This window comes from Podarcis cretensis (genome assembly GCF_951804945.1).
Source record: "Podarcis cretensis genome assembly, chromosome: 6".
NCBI classification, from domain to species: domain Eukaryota; kingdom Metazoa; phylum Chordata; class Lepidosauria; order Squamata; family Lacertidae; genus Podarcis; species Podarcis cretensis.
Window position 1 is genome coordinate 101483586 of NC_137175.1, and position 22244 is coordinate 101505829.

The 22244-nt window shown below is 45.5% G+C and overlaps 1 protein-coding gene across 1 annotated transcript in view; it reads left to right on the forward strand.

The window, feature by feature from the left end:
- The window catches only part of RAMP3 (receptor activity modifying protein 3), a 57669-nt gene that overhangs the window by 24944 nt on the left and 10481 nt on the right, over positions 1-22244 (forward strand). The window contains exon 3 of the mRNA XM_079981803.1: positions 7839-7968. Coding sequence (XP_079837929.1) covers positions 7839-7968 — 130 coding nt within the window. The remainder of the gene's footprint in view (positions 1-7838; positions 7969-22244) is intronic.

Genomic DNA, 22244 nt, shown 5'->3' on the forward strand with positions numbered 1-22244 from the left:
ATAAGCGTCCGCTACTATCATAAAGGTCCGGCCGCGAAAGGGGCCAGCCAGATCGATGTCACCCTCGACCATGGTGTCTTGGGTGTCTCCCACGTGTGTCCCTTAGCTGCCGGTGGCGCAGGCCTAGATTCTTGGCAGTGATGGCATCGTCCATGTTAGGCCACCAGATGTAACACAGAGCCAACGCCTTCATTTTGATGATTCCCGGGTCGCCAACGTGCAGAGTTTCAAGGATGTGTTGACGGAGTCTTTGGGGAATCACGACGTGGTCTCCCCACAGCAGACAGCCGCGATGAGCCGAGAATTCATGTTGTCTGGTTGCAAAGGGCTGGAACTCTGATTCAAAAGGCCCTTGTGGCCACCCCCTCCACACCCAGTTGAGCACACGGCTGAGGGTGCGATCCTGGGCAGATGCGGAAGCCACAGTGGCAGCCGATACAGGCGCTGCAGAAGGATCCTCAATCAGGAGGAGCGATGAAGCAGGACAAATGCTGGAAGAGGGCAACGGCTGAGGGCGTCAGCATGGCCCATCGATTTCCCCAGGCAATGGATGAGCCGGTAGTGGTAGGCAGCGAGGAAAACAGTCCATCGCAGCATGCGCAGCGAGAGGACCGGTAGAGTTGGTCAATCACCGGCGAGAAGGCCCAGGAGTGGCTTGTGGTTGGTGATGAGGTCGAAAGTCCTGCCGTAGAGGTATTCATGGAATCTCTTCACTCCAGCCACAAGTGCCAGTGCCTCCTTGTCAAGCTGGCTGTAATTCCGTTCAGTCGGAGATAGCGTCCTGGAAAAGTAGGCGAACAGTGCTTCTCTTCCGTCTGGAAAACGGTGTTAGTGCCAATGCCAAAAGGTGAGGCATCGAAGGCAAGGACCAGCAGCCTGGCTTCACTGTACTGTACCACCACTCTGACCGATGAAAGGAGAGCCTTGACCGCATTGAAGGTTGCCGTCTCCCAATGACCCCAGGACCAAGGTGTTTTCGTGCTGAGGAGTCGATGTTCCTGTGGGGCAGGAACATGTTATAAAAGTTCAGTAGTCCCAGGAACGCCTGCAACTCTGTCTTGTTCTTTGGGATGGGGGCCTGGCCTGCTGGATAGCACAGATCTTGGATGTGGTCGGGTGAAGGCTGGAGGCGTTTATAAGATAGCCCAGGAAGTCCACCTGTGGAACGGCGATCTGGCACTTCTCCCTCTTTACCTTGAGCCCGGCCTCCTGGAACCTGGTCAGCACAGCACGGAGGCACTAGAACAGCTGCTGGTGTGAGTCTGTGGACACCAAGACATCATCAAAATATGGCACCACGCCCGGAAGCCCTTGCAGGAGACGCTCCATAAGGTGCCAGGAGCCACACTCACTCCGAACTGCAAACGGCGGCAATGGAATGCCCCTTGGTGGGTGACGATCGTCTGGGCTTCAGCGGTGGCATCATCGAAGGGCAGTTATTGATAGGCTTGGGCAAGGTCCAGCTTAGTGATGACCTTACCCTCACCCAGGGAATGCAGCAGGTGTTGGGACTTCCAGGTTAGCGCCTCCGGCAATGGTGGAGCTCCTCCCGATCGGAGGAACCGGCTCCGTGAAAAACAGGGTCTGACCGCCACGGCGAAGGCGGAGACCCTTAGAAATCACAGGTGGAGAAGCCTGTGAACCTGGGATTCGGCTGGCACCTTTTGCGCCTCCCTACTTGCGAGGAGACCCAGTATCGGGAATCCGGAGCAACGTGGTGGTGAGTGGCCGCTTTGAATCGACCGCTTTTTGCACGGAGCGAAGCCGCATTGCCGCTGTCGGAGAGCGCTGACTTCTTTTTGTGGACAATTGGATTTTAAACAACAACCCATGAGTAGAACGGGAAATTGGACTCTTAAAATAATTTAATCTGGCACCGAACGGGGAAGGTTTAAACAGGAAGTCCACCTTCACTTTCTGTAAATAGACTGAAGCAAAGAAGTTGTTAACTAAGGTCTTGGAAAGTCTTATGCAAAGGATTAAACCTCCACTGATTGAAACTATTATTACTCCCCTTGGAAGCAGGGGAAGTTTGCAGGAGAAGCTGAAAAATTAAAAATCGAAGCACCACGTCTCTGAACCTGGGAACGGTCTGCAAAAAGTCCATTGACGGTAAACAGGATAAATATGACAGCTAGCTGTCAAGACATAAAAGAAAGATATTGTTTCTATTGTCCGCTTCTGCGTTTAAAAAAGAAGAAAAGGTAATTGGAACTGTTACTATTTTACTTTTGGAACTGTGCTGGAAAGGATTGACAAATGGAGACTGTTTCCCTCTAGAGGGAGTTTTGGGACATTGTTACAAGAGTGCAGCTGGGATATTGGCTTTAAGATAAAGATAAAGACTGTGAGAAACCAGCTTTGACCTTGAACATCTCAAGAATGTCGGCTAAGGAAGAAGTAGCGTCTGTACTGAATAGGACATTTTATCTGTTGGGAAAGCTGCATAAACAGATGGATGCCATGGCTACCAGTATTGATATTTTGGGAACAAAAGTGGGCATCAGCATAGAAGTCGACAAGAACCCGGCACAGGAATCTTTCTTAACTGAACAAATTGATGAATTAGAGAAGGAGAAAGTTCCTGTTGTGGAGTATAAAGCAATACAAGGGGGAGCCTTAACCCTACAGAGGCAAATGGAGGATTACAAGATGAGGCCTTATATGACTGTAATTAGGAGAAGCCAGTTATTGAAGATGGGAACCTGGCCTGATCTGGAAAATGAAAGGTGGAGAGATCCCCTTATGCGGGGATCAAATGACTTTTGGGATATGAATTTGAGCCAAGAGGAGATTGGAGCTTTTGGGGCCTTTGGATTTGGAAGAATTGTGAAACAAGATTTGGAATACTTTATGGGCCCTAGCCTTAACTATGGAAATCTGGCAGACCTGTTAAGAAGGAATATGAGCATCGATGGGTTGGAGCTCCCCCGAGATCTGCTTGTTAGCACCAAAGATTATCAAGAAGATCGGCAGATGGGACATGAAGAAGAGTTAAGAGCCTCGGACATAAGATCTCCAGGTTGATGGACTGTTGGAGGTTGATGGAACTGACGGCAGGGGCCGAGACCAGGGAGGGGGGACGGTGGAAAAAATTGGGAATTTAAAATGTATATATGGAGATTAAAAAAAAAAATTGATGAGTTGGAAAAATCGTGGAATGAAATTTTTATGACCGTAGGGGAAATGTCTTAAGAGATTAAGTTCAAATATATCAGTTTAAGGAGAAGTAAGATTAAATAAAGTAAAAATGGATGGCTAGTTGGTGAAAGAAGAGAATGTAAAATTACAGTATATTAAGATAAATTATTAGGATAAAAACAAAGATGAAGGATTTGCTGAAATATCTATCTGAACTAGAATACAAAAAGGGGAGGTGTGAGGAGGTCAAGGAAAAAAGCTAAAGAAAGAAAGTTATGTAAAGGTTTGATTTGTTCTTTTTTTGTCTGTTTTCTTTATTTTTTTTTCTGTGATTTGATTTGTTTTCATGCATTTGTTTTGTTTTTGTTTAACTGGGCGTTTTTTTATTCTTTTTTATTCATGTAATTTTTAAAATCTTAATAAAAATCTATTTAAAAAAAAGGAATGCAGCAGGTGTTGAACGACAGGAACTGGGTAAGCATGCTGCTGAAGTGCCTTGTTGATCGTACACTTGTAGTTGGCGCAGATGTTGTATTGTGCTTTTACTATTTTTTGGTGGGACATGGCTGGGGCAACCCAGTCAGATGGGCGGTGTCAGATGGCAATGGTGGTTGCTCGTGAGTCAGGACTCCGACCTGTCTTTTTCAGATTTTATTTTGGCGCAAAACTATTTATAGTGCAGAGCCACAAGTTCATGTCTGCCTCAATCGCTAGCAGAATCCAGGAGTGGTTGTTTCCGGGACCTCCCCCAGCATAAGAGCTTCATCACCCCCAGCCTTTTCCTTCCTTCTTTGCATTTTACACCTCTGCGCAGGGTGGGTGACGGAAGGGGCGTGGGGCGGCTTTGCCAGGAGTGGTGCTGAGGCTCCCAGCAGCATCCTTCGGTCCTTTCCCCTTTTCCCCACTGGAGGTGGGGCTTTCCTCACCACAGGAAGAGGAACTGCTTTGCAAGATTTTCAGAGGTTCCCTGTAACCCAACTGCCCCTCTGCTTCCCTACCCTGTTCCGATGCCAAGCCCCTGACAGGCAGCATAGAAATAACAACAACAACATGCTTGACAATGAGTTATCAGGAACATGCATGTACTGTACTATCAATAAAGCTAATGAATATTTGCATATAAATTTACACTTCTAAATATTCAACAAGATAAAAAAAATTCAGACCTAGTTAATTTCTACCTTTCATTCTTAGAGAGTGCATATTTTTGAAATATCTGTGATACATAGATGAAGCTAGATAATCTCTGTTGCAGGTAATAAAAGTATCATTTTCTACATGACTGGAAGTCCCCTCACCTATTCTTTAGTAGCTGACAACCGCTTTTTAAGTGCTGCACAGATACAATAAACAGTGGTTCCTGGGATTTAAAAGCATGGATATGCAAACATAGATTTTTAATATAATACATCTGTTAAAATCTAGTCAGATTATTTCTTGGCCTGCAGTACAGCCCAAAGCCAGGTATAATTGATGCATTGCTCCCTTTCTGCTTTTTTTTTTTTAAATGAAGGATTTAAGGCATGCAGAAATACTTTGGATGAAACAAGTGGTCCAATTTATGTATTACTGAGGAATGTTTTTCCACTGCTGAGAATACAGCAATGTGAAAGGATTGCATTGGTGTTTTCCTGCCTGCCCCTCCCCCACTTCATGCAGCACTTTCATGGATTGGCAAGTCTTACTACCACCACCAATGGCTGGTTATGGCGTGTAAGTGACATTTGCTACGGAGATTCTGTTTCCTCCACAAGACCTGCATGTGCAGGAGCCCTGCCCTCTTTTCCATCTGAGATGAGACCATGAGAAGCCTGTCCCCTGCCTATGCTACATTTGACAGGCCAGGGCAGACTGAAGCAGCCACTGCAGGTTTGCTGTGAGCCGTGGGAAGCTGGCTTGGGCTGCTCCAGAGGCCCCTGCCCTACATGCTTGAACTCTTCCTTGTCTCCAAGGCAATGGAGTGGAGGGAGAGGAAAAATCCCTGAGCACCAAGCAGGACGCCCTTTCCCAGCTCCTGCCACATCCCCGTTGGGAGCCAGGCAATGTGAGAGCCCCCAGTTCTGCTGCCTCCCCCAGAATGCCCCAATCCTCTTCTGCCTGCTCAGTTTTTCACCGATGCCCAGCAGCCCTGGTGCCATGCAAGTGCCCAGGCTCTCAGGCAGGCAGGCAGATGGGCAGCCCTCTCTCCTCCCTCCCTCTCTTATCTTTCTCCTCCTCCTCCTCATCCACCACCACAGCTGCTGCTTCTGCTGCCTTCCCTTCTCCCTCCCCTTGCCAGAAATGCCTGGGGAGAGTGAGTACCAGCACCCTTTTTCCCCCTAGAAAAAAAAGCACTGGTAGAAGGTGACTCCTTACTGAGGGGGACAGAGGCAGCAGTGTGCAGAGGTAGCGGGATGTCCTGGGTGCAACGATTCAAGAAGTGACAGAGAAGTTGCCAAGGCCCACTGGCCACAACTCCTCCCTTCTGATCCATGTGCATTCAAATGATACTGCCATCCCTTGATGTGTAGCAAGGAACTATGAGACTCTGGGCTGGAAGCTCAAGGACCTTGGGGCACAGATTCTTTTCTTTTTAATTTTTTTTATTACTTTCAATGTGAAATAACAACAAAAATTACAAACATTGAATCCAAAATAATACTATTCAAACAAGAAAGAAAAAGAGAACACAAAAAAGAAAACAAAAGACAAAAGACAAAGCAGGCATCTACAAATAAAACCATATCTTCATTCTAATTTAGTCATTACATACAAATACACATATTGACTTCCTTCCTTTGTTCTAAGTGTTGGCTATTTGCAGATTAGTTGTGCTGCAGAAAGCTAGCTAGGGAGACCACACATTACAAGGAATGCAAAATAACTTTAGCAAGGTTTTAATAACAATAACAAAAACTCCTTTTACACTAAATACATCAACAAGCATGACCGACCCAACCACCAGGGTACTGAGAGAGCTAGGTGCTGACACAGCTTAATTAACACAACTTAACAGCACCTGCTATACTGCTTCACAGCTGTAAAACTGGGTCACGTTATTTGCTCTGGCCCTTAAAGACATACACATCTTGTGGAACAATAATGAACCTTCAAATTTAAAGAGACCATTCAACACTAAGACCTCAAAATTTTTACTTTTTCTAAATTGTTGTGTCTAATGTAGATTACTTCTGTCTTCTGTCTGCAGATGCGCAGATGCGATTTCCGGCACCATGAAAGCAAGTCACCACGCTGTGCCGGTTTAGTGCAGCGCACGGGGACTCGCTGAGCAGGTGGCTTAGCTCGGGGGCGGCTTGTGGGCTGGTTAAACGATCCCTGTGGGCTGCTTGTGGCCCATGGACCTTAGGTTGCCTACCCCTGATTTGGATTCCCATATAAATGATTTATGAGGGTGGTGTTTGTTTATGCTCCGTCAACAGAAAACCTGACAGTATCAATTCTTTGTTTGGATGAAGTGGATCCCAAGAAAGCAACATAAATAAAATACTTAGGAGAAGTTATCAAACATGACACCATTTGCAAGTTAAGAACTCATGTACTTCCTGAGACCTTCCTTTTCCCAGTAAAATTATACTGCTGCACAGATGTCATGTGAGTCAATATTATCCCACACTGTAAAGTACAAAAAAAGTAAACAAATGATATGTGGGGTTTATATGATCCCACAGCCTTTCAAACATAAACCACACATTTATTTATATTTTTAGCATGCACAAGTTGCACAGTGCAGTAATTATGAGTTGTGAACAACAGCGAAACTCACAGACCTTTCATCCACATTACTGGAGCAGCCTTTGTAAAATCACCATGTTTTACAACTGCTGAGTAGGACATGCAAAATGGTTACTTGAAGCATAGCATTGCTGTGATTTGGGATCAATTTGCCAACTGCAGAGCTGACGCTCTTGCCTTTTCATTGTGCCCGTGGCTGCTTCCTTTGAAGTTCCATGCAAACAACTATGTGTCTAGATTCAACCCTGGGTTAGATCAGTTAGATGAGCTCTAGACCTAGACCTAACTAGGAAGTAATGTCTTTTGAGATGTTCATGCAACTGTGCACTTGTTCCGTTTCCAGCCAACATGGCAGTACCACCATGGCCTCCACATACACTTCCAAATGCCACCTTCAGTTTTATTTTAGCAAAGAATGTGTGAGCTGGCTTGTAGTCTGGCAGTTTTTCTAAATGTAAAACTGGGTCCACTGACTTAAATATGAATTGATCTTGTTATAAACCTCAAGACCCATCTAATCCAGCATCCTATTCTTACAGTGATCAGCCAGACATGTATGGGAAGCCTGTTTAATAGTTCTGTCTAGTCTAATAGTGCAACTCTGCCAGGTGTTTCCTGGTCTGCTGCTTAAGATCCTTTAAGTGGAGATGCTGACGACTTCTGTACATACAAAATTTGCTCCATCTCTATGATTTGATTTCTGTCAAGGGAATAAATTATGCTACAAAAGCCTTTATTTTATCATGTCCAAATCAGCTCTGAGACATAAAGTAGGCAAAATGATCCTTTTAAAAATTGGTCTATCTTTTTCAAAAGAACAAAAAACACCGATTCTTTTAAAAATTCGTTTATGTTCTTTTGATCTCTGTTTTCAAACTGTTTAGTTCAATCTCTCTCCAGCAAGAGATTGAGAAATCATTAATGCTTCCTTGTTGGTTTTAAAAGATCCTTTCTTTTTGTTCTAGGTGCACAGCAAGGGGTTATCTGCAATGAATCCCTCATGTTACAAAACCTGCCTTTGTGTGGGAAATCTTTTCAAGAGATGATGCACAAAGTGGACTCTTCAAAATGGTGCAATCTAACGGAATTTATCCTGTAAGCTTCATATCTCTCTCTCTCTCTCTCTCTCTCTCTCTCTCTCTCTCTCTCATGGGTGGGTGTGTAGAGACTATGGATAACTGTTTTAGTCTCTTTAAAGCATGTGTGGCCAACCAGTAGCATGGCTACCCCAACTGGAACAGGCAGCAAGAATATGTGGCACTTCTGGACAAAGACAGGAGGAGCCAAAGGCATGACCATGGCATAATGAGACTGACTCCTTTGTCTTGCTTTTCTGGTTTCCTCATCTGGAAGAATAAAGCAAAAGCACCCAAAGGCTTAGCAGATGGAATATGCATTCCAGTGTGCCTTAGAGTGGCTCTCTATAATATTTTGAACTTGTGGCAGAACTGCCACAAAGGGGTTGCCAGTGCCACCAGTACTTTAAAGAATACTACTACTAATTGCTCAGATCCCCAAACTAAGCAGTGCCTATTTTCCTAAACAGTTTACATAAGCGTATGTTTCATTAGATAATTTATTCCTGTGTAAAGTGTCAGCCCTGTGCTGAGAGCCCTTACCTGAGAGTAAGCCCCATTGAACTAGGTGGTACCTACTTCTGAGTAGATATGTGTAGACTTGCACTCTTAGTCTTCTTATTAGAGCCTCAGTATAAGCAAAAGTTCAATAGCCATTAAGCCCTCTTTTAAGGTGTCACTGAACTGAGTTTTTTAAACCTTCTCTTATGATCTGCCCTCTATGAGGCACAATATTAATCCATCATAGCCCTTGCATGTCTTCAAGCAAATCTCTCAGAATGTAATGCCTACTCCCAACAATAATTCATTGGCACATAAGAAATGGCTGATGTTTACTGAATTCAAGACAATGATCTGCCACTCAGACATAAGAATTTTCTATGTGTAAAGAAATAAGTACTCAAATTGTGTATGGTATTTTTCTCTTGAGCCATGCTTCTTTAAGTGAGAACAACTGGTCCTTTTTGTTGCTCAGCTGTTAATATAGATTCTGAAAGATGGCCTCAGACTAAATCCATCACACCGAAACTATTTCAGCTTGTTTTATTATCTGCCAGATGATAGCTTTAAAAGCTTAGAACCACCTGTTTCTCCCCCACGCTTTCCACAAACAAGGGAGTAGGAAGTTATGACAAGGCATCATTCTACTATCTATTATTCAGGCTGTCAGATTCTTATCTCTTTCACAAGAGACAGATGAAAAACATATTTAATGCTGTACTGAAAATTTTGGTCTATAGGAAACTGTGAGAGCTTGGCGAAACCAAGCTTGATTTAAAAATAAAAATCTATGGCTCTTTTATACCAGGCTGCCTAAAATACCAGTATTTATTTTGGCATTTGCAGTAGTTTAGTATCTATAGTGTTTATCTCCAAAGAAACCTGTTTTAAATGAGAAAGCCTTAAAAGTTGGTTTAAATTTTCCATTCCATAATTTCCTTCTGATATTGTGGCAGATCTCTGCATCTTAGAGAGAATTGTTTTCTAGCTACCATGTCCTGTATGTCTAGTGTGAACTTATTTTACCCACATCACAACACAGTAAACTGGTTCATAAAGCACCCTGTGAGCAAGCCACCATAAACTCATAGGCTTCCTGGCACCTGTAGCAACTGTGAATTCAGGCACCCAAAGAAATCCCACTCCCCTGCTCCTTCCATTCAGCACTGGCTGAAGGGTCTCTTGGTCTCTCTTGTGTTGTTTATGAAAGCAATTTTTAAAATCTAGCAGGGCTCTTCTCATCTTTTAAAGTGGTCTGATCAAGGTCTCCCAAGTGGAGCTTCATTCTGAGCCTTGCGATTCTGAGTCAAATTAAAGCACTCTTATCTACTAGACCACAACGGTTTTTGTTCAGTGAATTACAGGTGCTGTTTGTTTCTTCTGATGGTACTTCACTTGCATTTGCAGCATGACTTGCGCTGGCAGCCTCTGTTTTTTAAGGAGAGGTTGGCTGATTAATGTATAGATGTGGCCACAGGCATTGGTTATAAATGCTTCTGCAGAGAAGTTGGAATATTTTTGCTGCATTCAGATGATTGCCTCTCCACCTGACCTCAGTTAAACTTTGGTTGTGGGGAGAAAACAGAGCACAATTGTTGCTTATCATGCACCTGCAGGCAGCACATTCTTCTGTCAGCAGGGAGAGGAATAGAGTTCTGCAACTCACCTCTCTGCTTTTTAAGACCTGACACACAGTGCATCGTGAACTCAGGAATTCATGACAAGATGGAGTGATGGCCACAGACTTGGACAGCTTTAGAAAAGGATTAGGCAAATTTGCAGAGGATGCAGCTGTCAGCGGCTACTAGTCCTGGTGGCTCGATTTCTGTAGGAATAATGGATACGACGGGAGGTTGAATGCAGGTGAGCTGTGCAGAAGCACGCTGGCAAGCATGCTCCAAGCAAGCTGCCGGCTAGTTCTGTAGAGGCTCCTTTTATTAGCAGAAGTCAACAATTGAAAATAGTAGCGAAACCACCCTGAACATGACGTATTTCCAGCATTAGCAAATACAGTGGTGCCCCACAAGACGAATGCCTTGCAAGACGGAAAACCCGCTAGACGAAAGGGTTTTCCATTTTGGAGGTGCTTCGCAAAACGAATTTCCTATGGGCTTGCTTCGCAAGACGAAAATGTCTTGCGAGTTCCTGTGGGTTTTTTCCCCTCCCCCCCTTTTCTAAGCCGCTAAGCTGCTTATCTGCTTATCCGCTAAGCCGATAAGCCGCTAAAAGCCGCTAAAAGCTGCTAATAGCACTAATCCGCTAAGCCATCAATGGGCTTGCTTCGCAAGACGAAAAAACCGCTAGACGAAGAGACTCGCGAGACTCTTTTCGTCTTGCGAGGCACCACTGTACATGTGTCACATTTCCAACATTAGCAAATACATGTGTCAGCAGGTGTTTCCCTAAAAGGTTTTTCCCGATACTTGATTATGTCTGCGTTCCCGGTCATGCTCCAGCCAAGCATTATGTCTAATAAACAAATCTGTGAGAGGACAAACGGTCAGGGGAAAAACCCTGTTTTCTAGCCGATAAGGCAAAAGGTCAGGGAAAGCCGTTGCAATGCTCCTTGACATACTGTTGCATGTCTAGTGCGAGGTCTGCCTTCGTAAGGTGGAGCGTTACCTCCACAATTTCTCCCAGTGTCAGAGGCTGTATGCCTCTGCATCCCAATTGCTGTGGATCCTACATGGAGGAGGGCTTGTGCCCGGCCTAGGGGCTTCCTAGAGGCAACTGGCTGGCCACTGTGAGAGACGGACGTTGGACGAGGTAGGCCTTTGGTCTGATCCAGCAGAGTTCTTATGCTTTTACTTCTGTTTCCCTGCTCCAACTGAAGATGTTTAGAACTGCTGTAAAAGCATCGTCTGTGTGCTGAAGACTAGAGAATGGCACACTTGGGCAGCTGTGCTGTATTTTCTGATCATTTCATAAATGTGGGGAATAGGAAGAGAAGATAAGTATTTTCTGCTGAATCCCTGAGAGTGCTGAAATAAATTTAGTCAAGGGAAATAGCAAAGTTGTTGTGAAACAGAAAAATAGACCAAGTATTACAGGTGCTTCAGAAAGATTAATTTAGGTTGCAATCCTTTGCACATTTATCTGGGAGTAAGCAGTGCTCCTTCAGAGAAACAGGTACAGGAATGCTCTGCAAAGCTGTTATATAAATACACATTTTTTCTGATTTGTTCTTCAAAGATTTTGCTATCCATCAGAGATCTCCATGCAATCTCAGGTCAGCTTTAGTCAGGTTAAGTTACTAATAGTCAGTGGTGGCCACAAAAACTTTTGGTCATCTCTTGTTCTTCTGAAGTTAGTTAACAGCCTCCTCCTTCTGCTCCCTGTAATTGGGATCACAGCATGCAAGGAGAGGAGTCTTACACCCCCTCCAAATGGACAATTAGGATTAGTGTATTAAAAAGTTCTCATGGAGCACCAATGGGAACTTTTGAAAAAATCAACAACGAATCCTCAACATTGGGGGTGGGGGGAGTTGCACAGCTGGTGACAGAAGGCATAAATCTCTTCCCCATAACCTGTGATCCTGCCAACAACACTCTCCCCTCCCCCCCCACAAGAAAAACTCCTGTGGCTGTAATTAATTAAAGAAAATGCGAGAGAGATGTCAGTGTATTCTGGGCATCAACGGCAACCTGCAGTTTGACCTGGAGATTTCAGGACATGTGTAGAATTGCCAGGATGACTTAATATGAGTTCTCTGTGGTTGTGGCTTGTGCATTTTGAACAACAGTGAGAATATCCCCGGATTGGATTTTGTTATACAACCAGATCTTGCAAAAAATATCCCAGCAGTAAATCAATCTACTCCCCCAATATGTCATGTATAGGTTTTTTCCGACATGCTCCTATTATTGTTTCTAATGTGTGTGAAGTGGGAAATATGTGGGAATTTGAGAGAGAGAGAGAGAGAGAGAGAGAGAGAGAGAGATATTATGGGAGGCACATATGTGCTGGCAGCTTTTAATCTGTAGTATTCAAACTAGGTAGAGAAATAAAAACCCCAACATTAACTTTGCTTGAGTAAGTTTGCTTGAGTAAGTGTTGTGGGTTTAAGAGGATGCCCCTTGAGCAACTGGGTAGAAGAAGTCAAACCATTTCACAGTAGGTGGGGAAAATAGCTATTATTTGTAAATGTTGAAGGATGGAATTCGGTGAGAGGCAGGATACACCTTAAAGCCTCCTAAGGAATAATGTTTAGGTCTGAATGATGCTTTTAGCTAGAAGATGTATTGGCAATTTGTTTTCAAGGTGCTATGCTTTTATTTTTACAGCACGGAAGGGGGCAGGGAATCACTTCAGCTGCAACAGTTTGTATGGTGTTGTGTAGATCTGCAGAAGGATAAAATCTCATTTCATGGGCAAAAGGAGAAAGCAGCCCAAAGTGATATAATAATTCAATTAATTTTCATTGGATAGACTCTTTAGGTACAGTGGTGCCCCGCAAGACTAATGCCTCGCAAGACGAAAGAGTTTTCCGTTTTTGAGGTGCTTTGCAAGACGAATTTCCCTATGGGCTTACTTCGCAAGACGAAAACGTCTTGTGAGTTCTTGCGAGTTCTTGCGAGTTTCCCCCCTTTTTTTTCCTTTTTCTAAGCCGCTAAGCCGCTAATAGCCGCTAAGCCGCTAATGGCCGTGCTTTGCAAGACGAAAAAACCGCTAGACGAAGAGGTTCGCGGAACGAATTATTTTCGTCTTGCGAGGCACCACTGTAATAGGGAAGCTATGCTACTTTGCAAAAATAACAGAAGACGAAACGGGAGTTGAATGCATGTGAACTGTGCAGGAGCAAGCAAGCAAGCAAGCTGCTGGTAGCTTTGTAGAGCCTCTTTTTATTAGCAGAAATCAACAGTTGGAAACAGTAGCAAAACCACCCTAAACTTAATATATTTCCAGCAAGGGTACATTTCTAGCATGAGTGATACACGCGTCAAACCAGGTGCTTCCCTCAAATGTTCCCCTGATACTTGAAAGTCTGCTTCACTTGTCATGCTCCGGCCAAGTGAAACATAAAGCAAAGCTTTCTGCGAGGGAGGCAAAGGCCAAAGAGTGGGCATGGCGGCTAGACACGCTGTGGCGTGGGGGTGTGCCCCCATGCTGCATCCACCATCCCCACACTATTTGCTCCTTTTTTTTGGGGGGGGGGGGTTGGGAGGAAAGACTGATGCTGTGCTCCAAGCCTGCACAGCATATGCCCCATGGGCCGCTTGTGGCCGGCCAAAGGATTTCGAACAGCTTGTGAAAAATGTAGCGGATGTAATAGAAAGTAAAGATGTAATGTGTGCTTTGTCTTAACCTGCCTTCCACTAGTCACGATTGTGCCCGTCATGTAACTTGGTGGGTGGGTTACCACTGCTCACTCTCTCCTCTTTGTCACGTGACCCACGGCAGCCAACTGACAGGCTTCAAGGAATCGTCTTCCTCCCCCCCTGGCAGAACAAAGTGAACAGAGTCTTCTTACCAGTTAGAATTCTTTACTAATCACAGCGAGGGATAAGAACATCTCCTTCTAACAATGGTGGAGCTTCCAATTAAGGCTACATGCCCCCCCTGCCCCGTCCCTCTCAGTTCACCCCTACATCTGGTAACCTGAGCTTGTAGTCTCTGTGCTTTCTGTTCTGCAACTTTCTCAGCTCTCCTAGAACGTGGAGGAGGGGGGAGATGCTATTCAACAAATGTGAATCTGTTAACCCTCTTCCAGTGTTTCTTCTCCTAGCTGCTCTTCATCCAGTATTTCCCAGCAAATACTGGGAAATATTGGATGAACTATGGCCCTCTGCAAACCACTGTTCTAAATCTTTACTGTCCTCCTGCTCCTGAGGAGATGCCTCCTCATTGTAGCCCTCCTCAGCACGGTCCCTGACACCAACCATCATCAGTCCGAGAGGAGCAAGAGTCGTATCTTTTTACTGTCTGTTCAGTTGTTACTGCTGCTGAACCGGGACAAAGTGGGTGCAGCCAAGCACCAATGCAGCTGATGCCCACTATGTGATGAGTGGTCACAACGTGAGGGCTTCTTCCCCTCCCTTGTTCTGCTGCTGCCCTCCAAGTTACACAAGTGTCTGGTGCTCTCTCCAAGTTCAGACACTCAGTTCAGTATTCCTTTGTATGTGAGCAGTTGCTGTGGAGATTTTTGGGTTCCAACATTAAAGTTTTTGGGGTGACTTTGTAAAATGGGTGATAAAAAGAAATGGAAGATCAAATCAGAACATAGTGTTTAATACAGTCATCATCGTCATTTCGAATCAAAACATCCTGACTTAAGTAAACTGGACACCAGTGGAAACAAATTAAAGTGTCCAATTTGTTGAAAAATCTCAGTGGGAAACAACGTTTTTTCAAGAAAGTAAACTCAGAAAATGAGGCAGCTGTTAAGGTTCGTTTTCAAATTTCTAAAGAAATTGCTGTTGCTGTAAAATTGTCTTTTACTGAAGGTGACTTCATAAAGAAGTGCTTGCTGATTGCAGTTTCTTGATTATATTCCAATTTAAAAAGTGTTTTTGAGAATATCAGTTTGTACCGTATGACCATGCAGCGAAGAGTAGCTGATATATCCAATAACCTTGACGATCAGTTAAATCAGAAGGCAAATGAATCCAGCTATTTGCAAAATAGTTTAATCATTAATTATACCTTTACTTGGAAAGTGAGTCACTAAAAACCTATCTGTGGCCTGAAGAAGTTTAGCCTATTTTAATTTTGGCCCCTGCCTACTGCCAAGTTCTGCAGGTCTGTTATATGCTAAGCTTATGGGGGGGGGGTTGTGTTTCAATGTAATCCTCTTAAGAGGTGCAGTCTTGAAATATCCATCTGAGTCTAATTCTGTTCCCTTCTATAATGTGATAAATTTATTTTAAGCACCACCATGATGCCGTCTCCAGGTCTACATGTGCAGCTAGCTCTTTGACTCTTCCTCAGTGTAGTTTGCATATACTTTATCTAGTCCCAATATAAACTTGCCCCCTTCAGCTGCTGCCTTGATCCCTTGTCTGCTTTGAAATGCTGGAGTACTGATTTGGTGTCTTTGGTCTTCCTTAAGTTCCCTTTGTTTGAATCTCCTTACATTTCTGTGACATGTAGATATAGGTAGGTGGTTCTCAGATTCACCAAACTGGCATGCTTCCTGTGTGGTCTGGGCCACCTGCCCTTCGAAAGAGCAGTTGTACAGGGTATTGGTTCTTGAGCCAGTGCCATTGCTTCAGGCTCAGATGGACACTGGGACAACAATACCTTTTACCAGCTGAGGCTGGTTAAGCAACCTTGGCCATTTGGGGATAGGGCAAGCTTAGTGCTTGTGACCTCCTAGTTGAACGTACGGTAATGCATTATACATAGAGCTGCCTTTTATGATGATTTGGGATCTCAGGACTTTTCCTCTGGAACAGCATTCTGGCACCTCTCAGCTGGCCCCGGAGGCTGCCTCTTTTCTCCCAGGTGGTCTCAGGAGGAGTGACCAATCTCTCCAGGGCTAGATCATGATGGGGGCGGGGGTTCTTCTCCCAAATGCCTGATCACCACTCTCATGGCATGGAGAGATCACACGTGGGCGGTGGAGATTGTGGGCAAAGGAGCAGCCACAGAGAGATCATGCAGGTTGGGGCAGGGCTGGATTTAGGTTTGATGAGGCCCTAAGCTATTGAAGGTAAAGGTACCCCTGACCATTAGGTCCAGTCGCAGACGACTCTGGAGTTTGGCGCTCATCTCGCTCTATAGGCCGCGGGAGCTGGCATTTGTCCACAGACAGCTTCTGGGTCATGTGGCCAACATGTCTAAGCTGCTTCTAGCGAACCAGAGCAGTGCACGGAAATGCTGTTTATCTTCCCGCTGGAGTGGTACCTATTTATCTACTTGCACTTTGACGTGCTTTCGAACTGCTAGGTAGGCAGGAGCTCAAACAGAGCAACAGGAGCGATGCCATCACTGCCTGGGTGTCCGCCTGTCAAGCGTGCCAAGAGTCGAGGCCTGCACCACCGGCAGCTAAGGGACACACCTGGGAGACGCCAAAGACACCCTGGTCAAGGGTGCACATCGATCTGGCTGGCCCCTTTCACGGCCGGACCTTTATGGTAGTGGTGGACGCCTATTCCAAATGGCTGGAGGTCGCCCTGATGCCCTCCACCACTACCGAAGCCGTCATCCGGGTGCTGCGAGGCCTGTTTGCAACGCATGGGTGTCCTGATGTCCTTGTCTCTGACAACGGACCGCAGTTCACGTCAGGCACGTTTGAGCGGTATCTTTTGGGACTGGGCATCTGCCATGCCCTAGCAGCACCCTTTCATCCATCCAGCAACGGGCAAGCGGAAAGAATGGTGCGCTCGGCAAAAGAGGCACTGGCACGCCTGGACCGGGGAGACTGGCATGAGTGGGTCGCCGAATACTTGTTCGTGCAACACATGACCCCTCATGCGGCCACAGGGCGGAGTCCTGCTGAACTGCTTATGGGCCGCCGCCTCAGGTCACCGCTCAACCGGCTGCACCCGGACTTTGCCGTGGCTGAACCCCCAGGCTGTGCCAACGCGCCACGGTCATTTGTCCCAGGAAGCCAGGTCTTTGCCCGGAACTATGTGGGGGACATTCCTTGGGTGCCAGCCACAGTAGTGGGAGTCACTGGACCTCGCTCGTACCAGGTGGCACTCGAAGACGGATGCTTGTGGCGACGGCACATAGACCAGCTTAGGCGCAGGGTTGGGGACTTGGACACTACCGTGGTGCCCCCAACTGCGCTTGCGGCTCAAGAAGAGACACGTACAGATGGCGAGGCCCCACCTACACCTCCCTCGCAAACTGCCAGCGTGGAGCCGAACCAAGCCGCTTCAGAGGGTCTGCCAGACTTACCACAGACTCAGACCACTCCACTTGCGGAGGCTCCACCCACAGCAGCGGATCCAGGGGAGTTGGTTCCAACGCCACCTAGGGTCGCACCACAGCCTCAGCAAGAACTGTGTGGCCCTCTGGACTTGGCTACCAGTCCCCGGCGGTCTGGCAGAGTTTCCAAGCGCCCAACTTCTTTAAAGGACTATGTTGTTGGACATGTATCACTGTTGGTCTAAGTATGGGAAATGTAACCGATATGCTTTTGTGCCTAATTGAACCATTACGCGTAGTGCTGTATATAAGGAAACCATTACGATTGTAACTAACGCCTTATCTCGGTGGGGAGGGGTGTTATGTAGTGAAGTTTCACCCTGGGCCAGCAGGGGGATACTGTATATAGTTTTCACTCAGGTCTGTAGATATTTTTCACTCAGGTCCACGTCAGTTATTTTAGGCGGGAAACGCTGGGCTGTTGTTGCTACAATGTTGACAGCCGGCTGCCTATAAAAGCAGGCCGGCTGAGCTGTTTGCAGTCAGTTCTATTCCAGCTTACAAAATAAAGAGCTACTTGGAGAAATCGCTGTGTCATCTACTATGTCAACCCACAACTTAACACCTTCCATTTTAAACTTTGTCTTTGAAAACCACTTCATGATATAAAAAGAAATGCAGTTAGTTTAGGTACAACAGGGGATAAAAAGTCAATTTTTCATTGTAGACTCATTGCATTCATGTTGCCAGTAGCTCCCTATTTTTAATGCTGCTGGGATTTTTTTATAATAGTTCTTGTAATATGTCATTTTAAAATGTGAAAAAAATCATAAATTTTCAGTTCATAACTGCAGTTCAAGTTTTTTTAGTATTGCTTTAAAACAACCCCATGTTCTGTCTGTGAACATACAAAGTTAATCCTCATTAAGTTCCAATGTAAGCAGTGAAAGAAGTTAAATACAAAGTGCAACTGACTTTCTCTGGAATAGGTTCATTGTATGAAATAAGCCATACTATGAAGCAAATGGGACGCGGGTGGCACTATGGGTTAAACCACTGAGCCTAGGGCTTGCCGATCAGAAGGTCGGCGGTTCGAATCCCCGTGACGGGGTGAGCTCCTGTTGCTTGGTCCCAGCTCCTGCCAACCTAGCAGTTTGAAAGCACCTCAAAGTGCAAGTAGATAAATAGGTACCGCTCCGGCATGAAGGTAAACGGCGTTTCCGTGCGCTGCTCTGGTTCACCAGAAGCGGCTTAGTCATGCTGGCTCCCTCGGCCAATAAAGCAAGATGAGCGCTGCAACCCCAGAGTCGGCCACGACTGGACCTAATGGTCAGGGGTCCCTTTACCTTTTTATGAAGCAAATGCTGTTGTATCACCACTATGTATCACCGTCTCAATAACACTGACCTCATCTAATACATCATCAAGCATGGCCCTCTTGATAGTTGTATCATGTAAGTGCCATAGAATTGCAGAGTTGAACCTGAGGGTCATAGACCAACCCCCTGCAATTTAGGAATCTCAGCTAAAGCATCCATGTCATATGGTCACCCAACCTCTGCTTTAAAATCTCCAAAGAAGGAGAGTCCTTCTGAGGGAGACCGTTCCACTGTGGAACAGCTCTTATTTTGGACACAATGCTTCTGTTGATGTAACCCAGAATAGTTTTTTTTGGGTGCTGCATCACAAGGTTGACTCATATGAAGCTTGTGGCAGGGGCGAAGGAAGGCTCTTTGGCACCCGGTGTGATGTGTTGAGGGGCGGACGAACCACCCACAGGGGAGGGGCAAACCGCCTGGCGGCGCATGCACAGCGCCACTACGTACCAGCAGTGGGGCGAGCTGCAGGTGGGGAGATCCTCCTCGCGTTGCGGCATTGGCGGCAGGTGAGCTGCGCAGGGGGGCATAATCCACCACGTGCTATGGCATCAGGATGGGCGATTCCCCACATGCTGTGGCGTCGGTGCAGGTTTCTCACCCCCCCTCAAGGATGGCACCCGGGGTGGACCGCCCCCGCCCCCTTCTTCTGCCACTGGCTTGTGGTTGACCAAGACCCCAAGATCCTTTTCACATATACTACTGGCAAGCCAGGTGTCCTCCATCTTATACTGGTGCAGCTGGTTATTCCTGCCTAAGTGCAGAACCTTTCATTTGTCCCTATTGAACTTCATTTTGTTAATTTGGGCCCAGTTCTCCAGTATGAATCTTGATTCTGGTCTTCTGCAACATTAGCTACCCCTCCTAGTTTGGTGTCATCTGTAAATTTGATAAGCATCTCCTCAATTCCTTCATCTAAGTTGTTTATGAAGATGTTGAACAACAACAGGCCCAGGACAGAACCCTGCGGCACCCCACTTGTCACTTTTTTTCCAGGATGAGGAGGATTAATGAGTACTCTTTGGGTTTGGTTAGTCAACCAGTTACAAATCCACCCCACAGTTACCTTGTTTGCTCACATTTTACCAGCGTCCTCACAAAAGTATCATGGGAGAGTTTGTCAAAAGCCTTACTGAAGTCAAAATACACTGTGTTCACAGCATTCCGCTGATCCACCAAGCTTGTAATAGCATCAGAAAGAAAAATGAGATTTGCCTGGCTTGACTTGTTTTCAAGAAACCCATGCTGGGTCTTAGTAATCACAGCATCCTTTTCTAAATGCTTACAAACTGACTGTTTTATAAGGTGGGGGACAGTAGTACATGTGAAAAGGATCTAGGGGTCTTGGTGGACCACAAGCTTAACGTGTTAACTGTGTGATGCAGCAGCAAAAATAAAATAAAATAAAAATAAAGTAAAATCTAATGCTATTTTAGACTTAATCAACAGAAGTCTAGTGTCCAGATCAAGGGAAGTAATAGTGCCGCTCTATTCTGCCTTAGTCAGACGACACCTGGAATACTGTGTTCAATTCTGGGCACCACAATTTAAGAAGAATGTTGACAAGCTGGAACATGTGCAGAGGAGGGCAACCAGGATGATCAAAGGTCTGGAAACCAAGCCTTATGAGGAACAGTTGAAGGTGCTGGGTATGTTTAGTCTGAAAAAGAGGAGACTTGACAGGAATTATGAGAGCCAGCTTCAAGAGATGTCACATGGAAGAGGGAATGAGCTTGTTTTCTCTTGCTCTGGAGGGTAGGACTCAAACCAATGGCTTCAAGTTATAAGAAAGGAGATTCCAACTAAACCTCAGGAAAAGCATTCTGACAGTGAGAGCTGTTTGACAGTGGAATGGTCTCCCTCAAGAGTCCACAGTCTGTGATTCTATGATTCTGTGACAGATTCGAATGAACAGCTTACAGCCATTACGAAATGAAGGAGTTGAGCATTCAATGAACTCATTTTGTTGGCCTGCAAAAATTAACTGCAAAAATTAAGTTTAACCATTGAGCATGGAGATTCTTCCTGTTTGGAAATAAACCGTAAATTTCCTCTTTATTCCTGGTGCGTGCTCACTGACAGTAAGAGCTGTTCGACAGTGGAATTTGCTGCCAAGGAGTGTGGTGGAGTCTCCTTCTTTGGAGGTCTTTAAGCAGAGGCTTGACAACCATATGTCAGGAGTGCTCTGATGGTGTTTCCTGCTTGGCAGGGGGTTGGACTCGATGGCCCTTGTGGTCTCTTCCAACTCTATGATTCTATGATTCTATGATTCAAAAGTGAATTTTTCTACCTCTACAAGAGAGGGAGCACTAAGAATCTCCAGTGAGTGAGCAAGCAACATGGAGGACACGGGAGGAATGCAGGTAGTCTAAAACTCAATTTCATCTAACTGGCTCTGGCACCAGACCAAATGTTCAACATGAATTAACCTATCCAACCTGTGAGGGATTTTTCTACAGCTGGAGATCAGTTGGTTTCTCTCTTATTTCTGCTTATAGCTCTCTACAGTATCATTCCATAAACTGAGCTGTTGGCAGGGGTCATGCCTGATTAGTTCACAGCAAAATGAAACTTTAATGTGTCTCTTGAAAAATGGGCTCCAAATGTTCATTTGTGGTTGGCAGTCACAAATGTCAAGATTTGAGAGCTCTTCTTAGTTAATCACCGACTCTCATTTCCTTGGCTGTTCGTTCTGTGACTTTGGGTTGATGATTCATTCCAGGTGTCTTTTGTGTTGCTGCTTTGGTTTCCAGCTGTATTATTCCAGCCAGGATCTGAGCAAAACACAATTTGCTTGACTGCAATATCTCTGCATATTGTAAAGAATGAACACGTTTAGGGCTTTTGTGCTAACACAGAAAGCATCATAACACTGACTCCCAAGTGGCCATTAAGGGTGGGAGTCTAATTTCCTTTCCCGTTATAGTTTCCCACCATCTGTCCTGAAACTCTGTTGAAGGCCTTGAATTATTTTATTTTGTTGTTAAAGAGAAATACATGTCATATTGCTCTTCCCAAGGAGCACAGCATCACTGTGGAGGTTTGCATCTGAATTGCAGGTTTTAAGTGTCTTAATGCTGACCTTGGCCCTGCATGTGTGTGTATGCTGGATAGGGGGAAACAATGGAGTGGATCTGGCCAAGCTTGCTCTGCATACTTTCCCCTTTTGCCACATATCTTAGGTGAATCAACCACCACCCCATGCGGTATACTGTATCAGTATACTGATACTGAGGTCTCATGCAATATACTACGTTAAAAGAATTACAAAAAAAGCTCCCTGGGCACAGAACCCAATAAGTGAGAAATTCCTGCAGGGCAGGCCGACCCTTCCACAAAACAACTGTGGGTGGTGATGCCAGGCCCTAAGAGTAACTGACTACCAGAGATGTACTGTTGCCCTGCTGATCTTGCCCAGGGTGACCTTGAGGTGAAGAATGAAATCAAGGAGGCATCCAGAGAAGGAAGTGACTTTGGTTACATGTGACTTTGGTTACATGTCCATTCCAGCCATGAGAAAAGGTGGAATTTCTGAGACCCCAAAGGACTGTGCCCTAGATGAGGCGAGATGAGGCGAGGAACCTTTGGCAGCCTGTAAGCT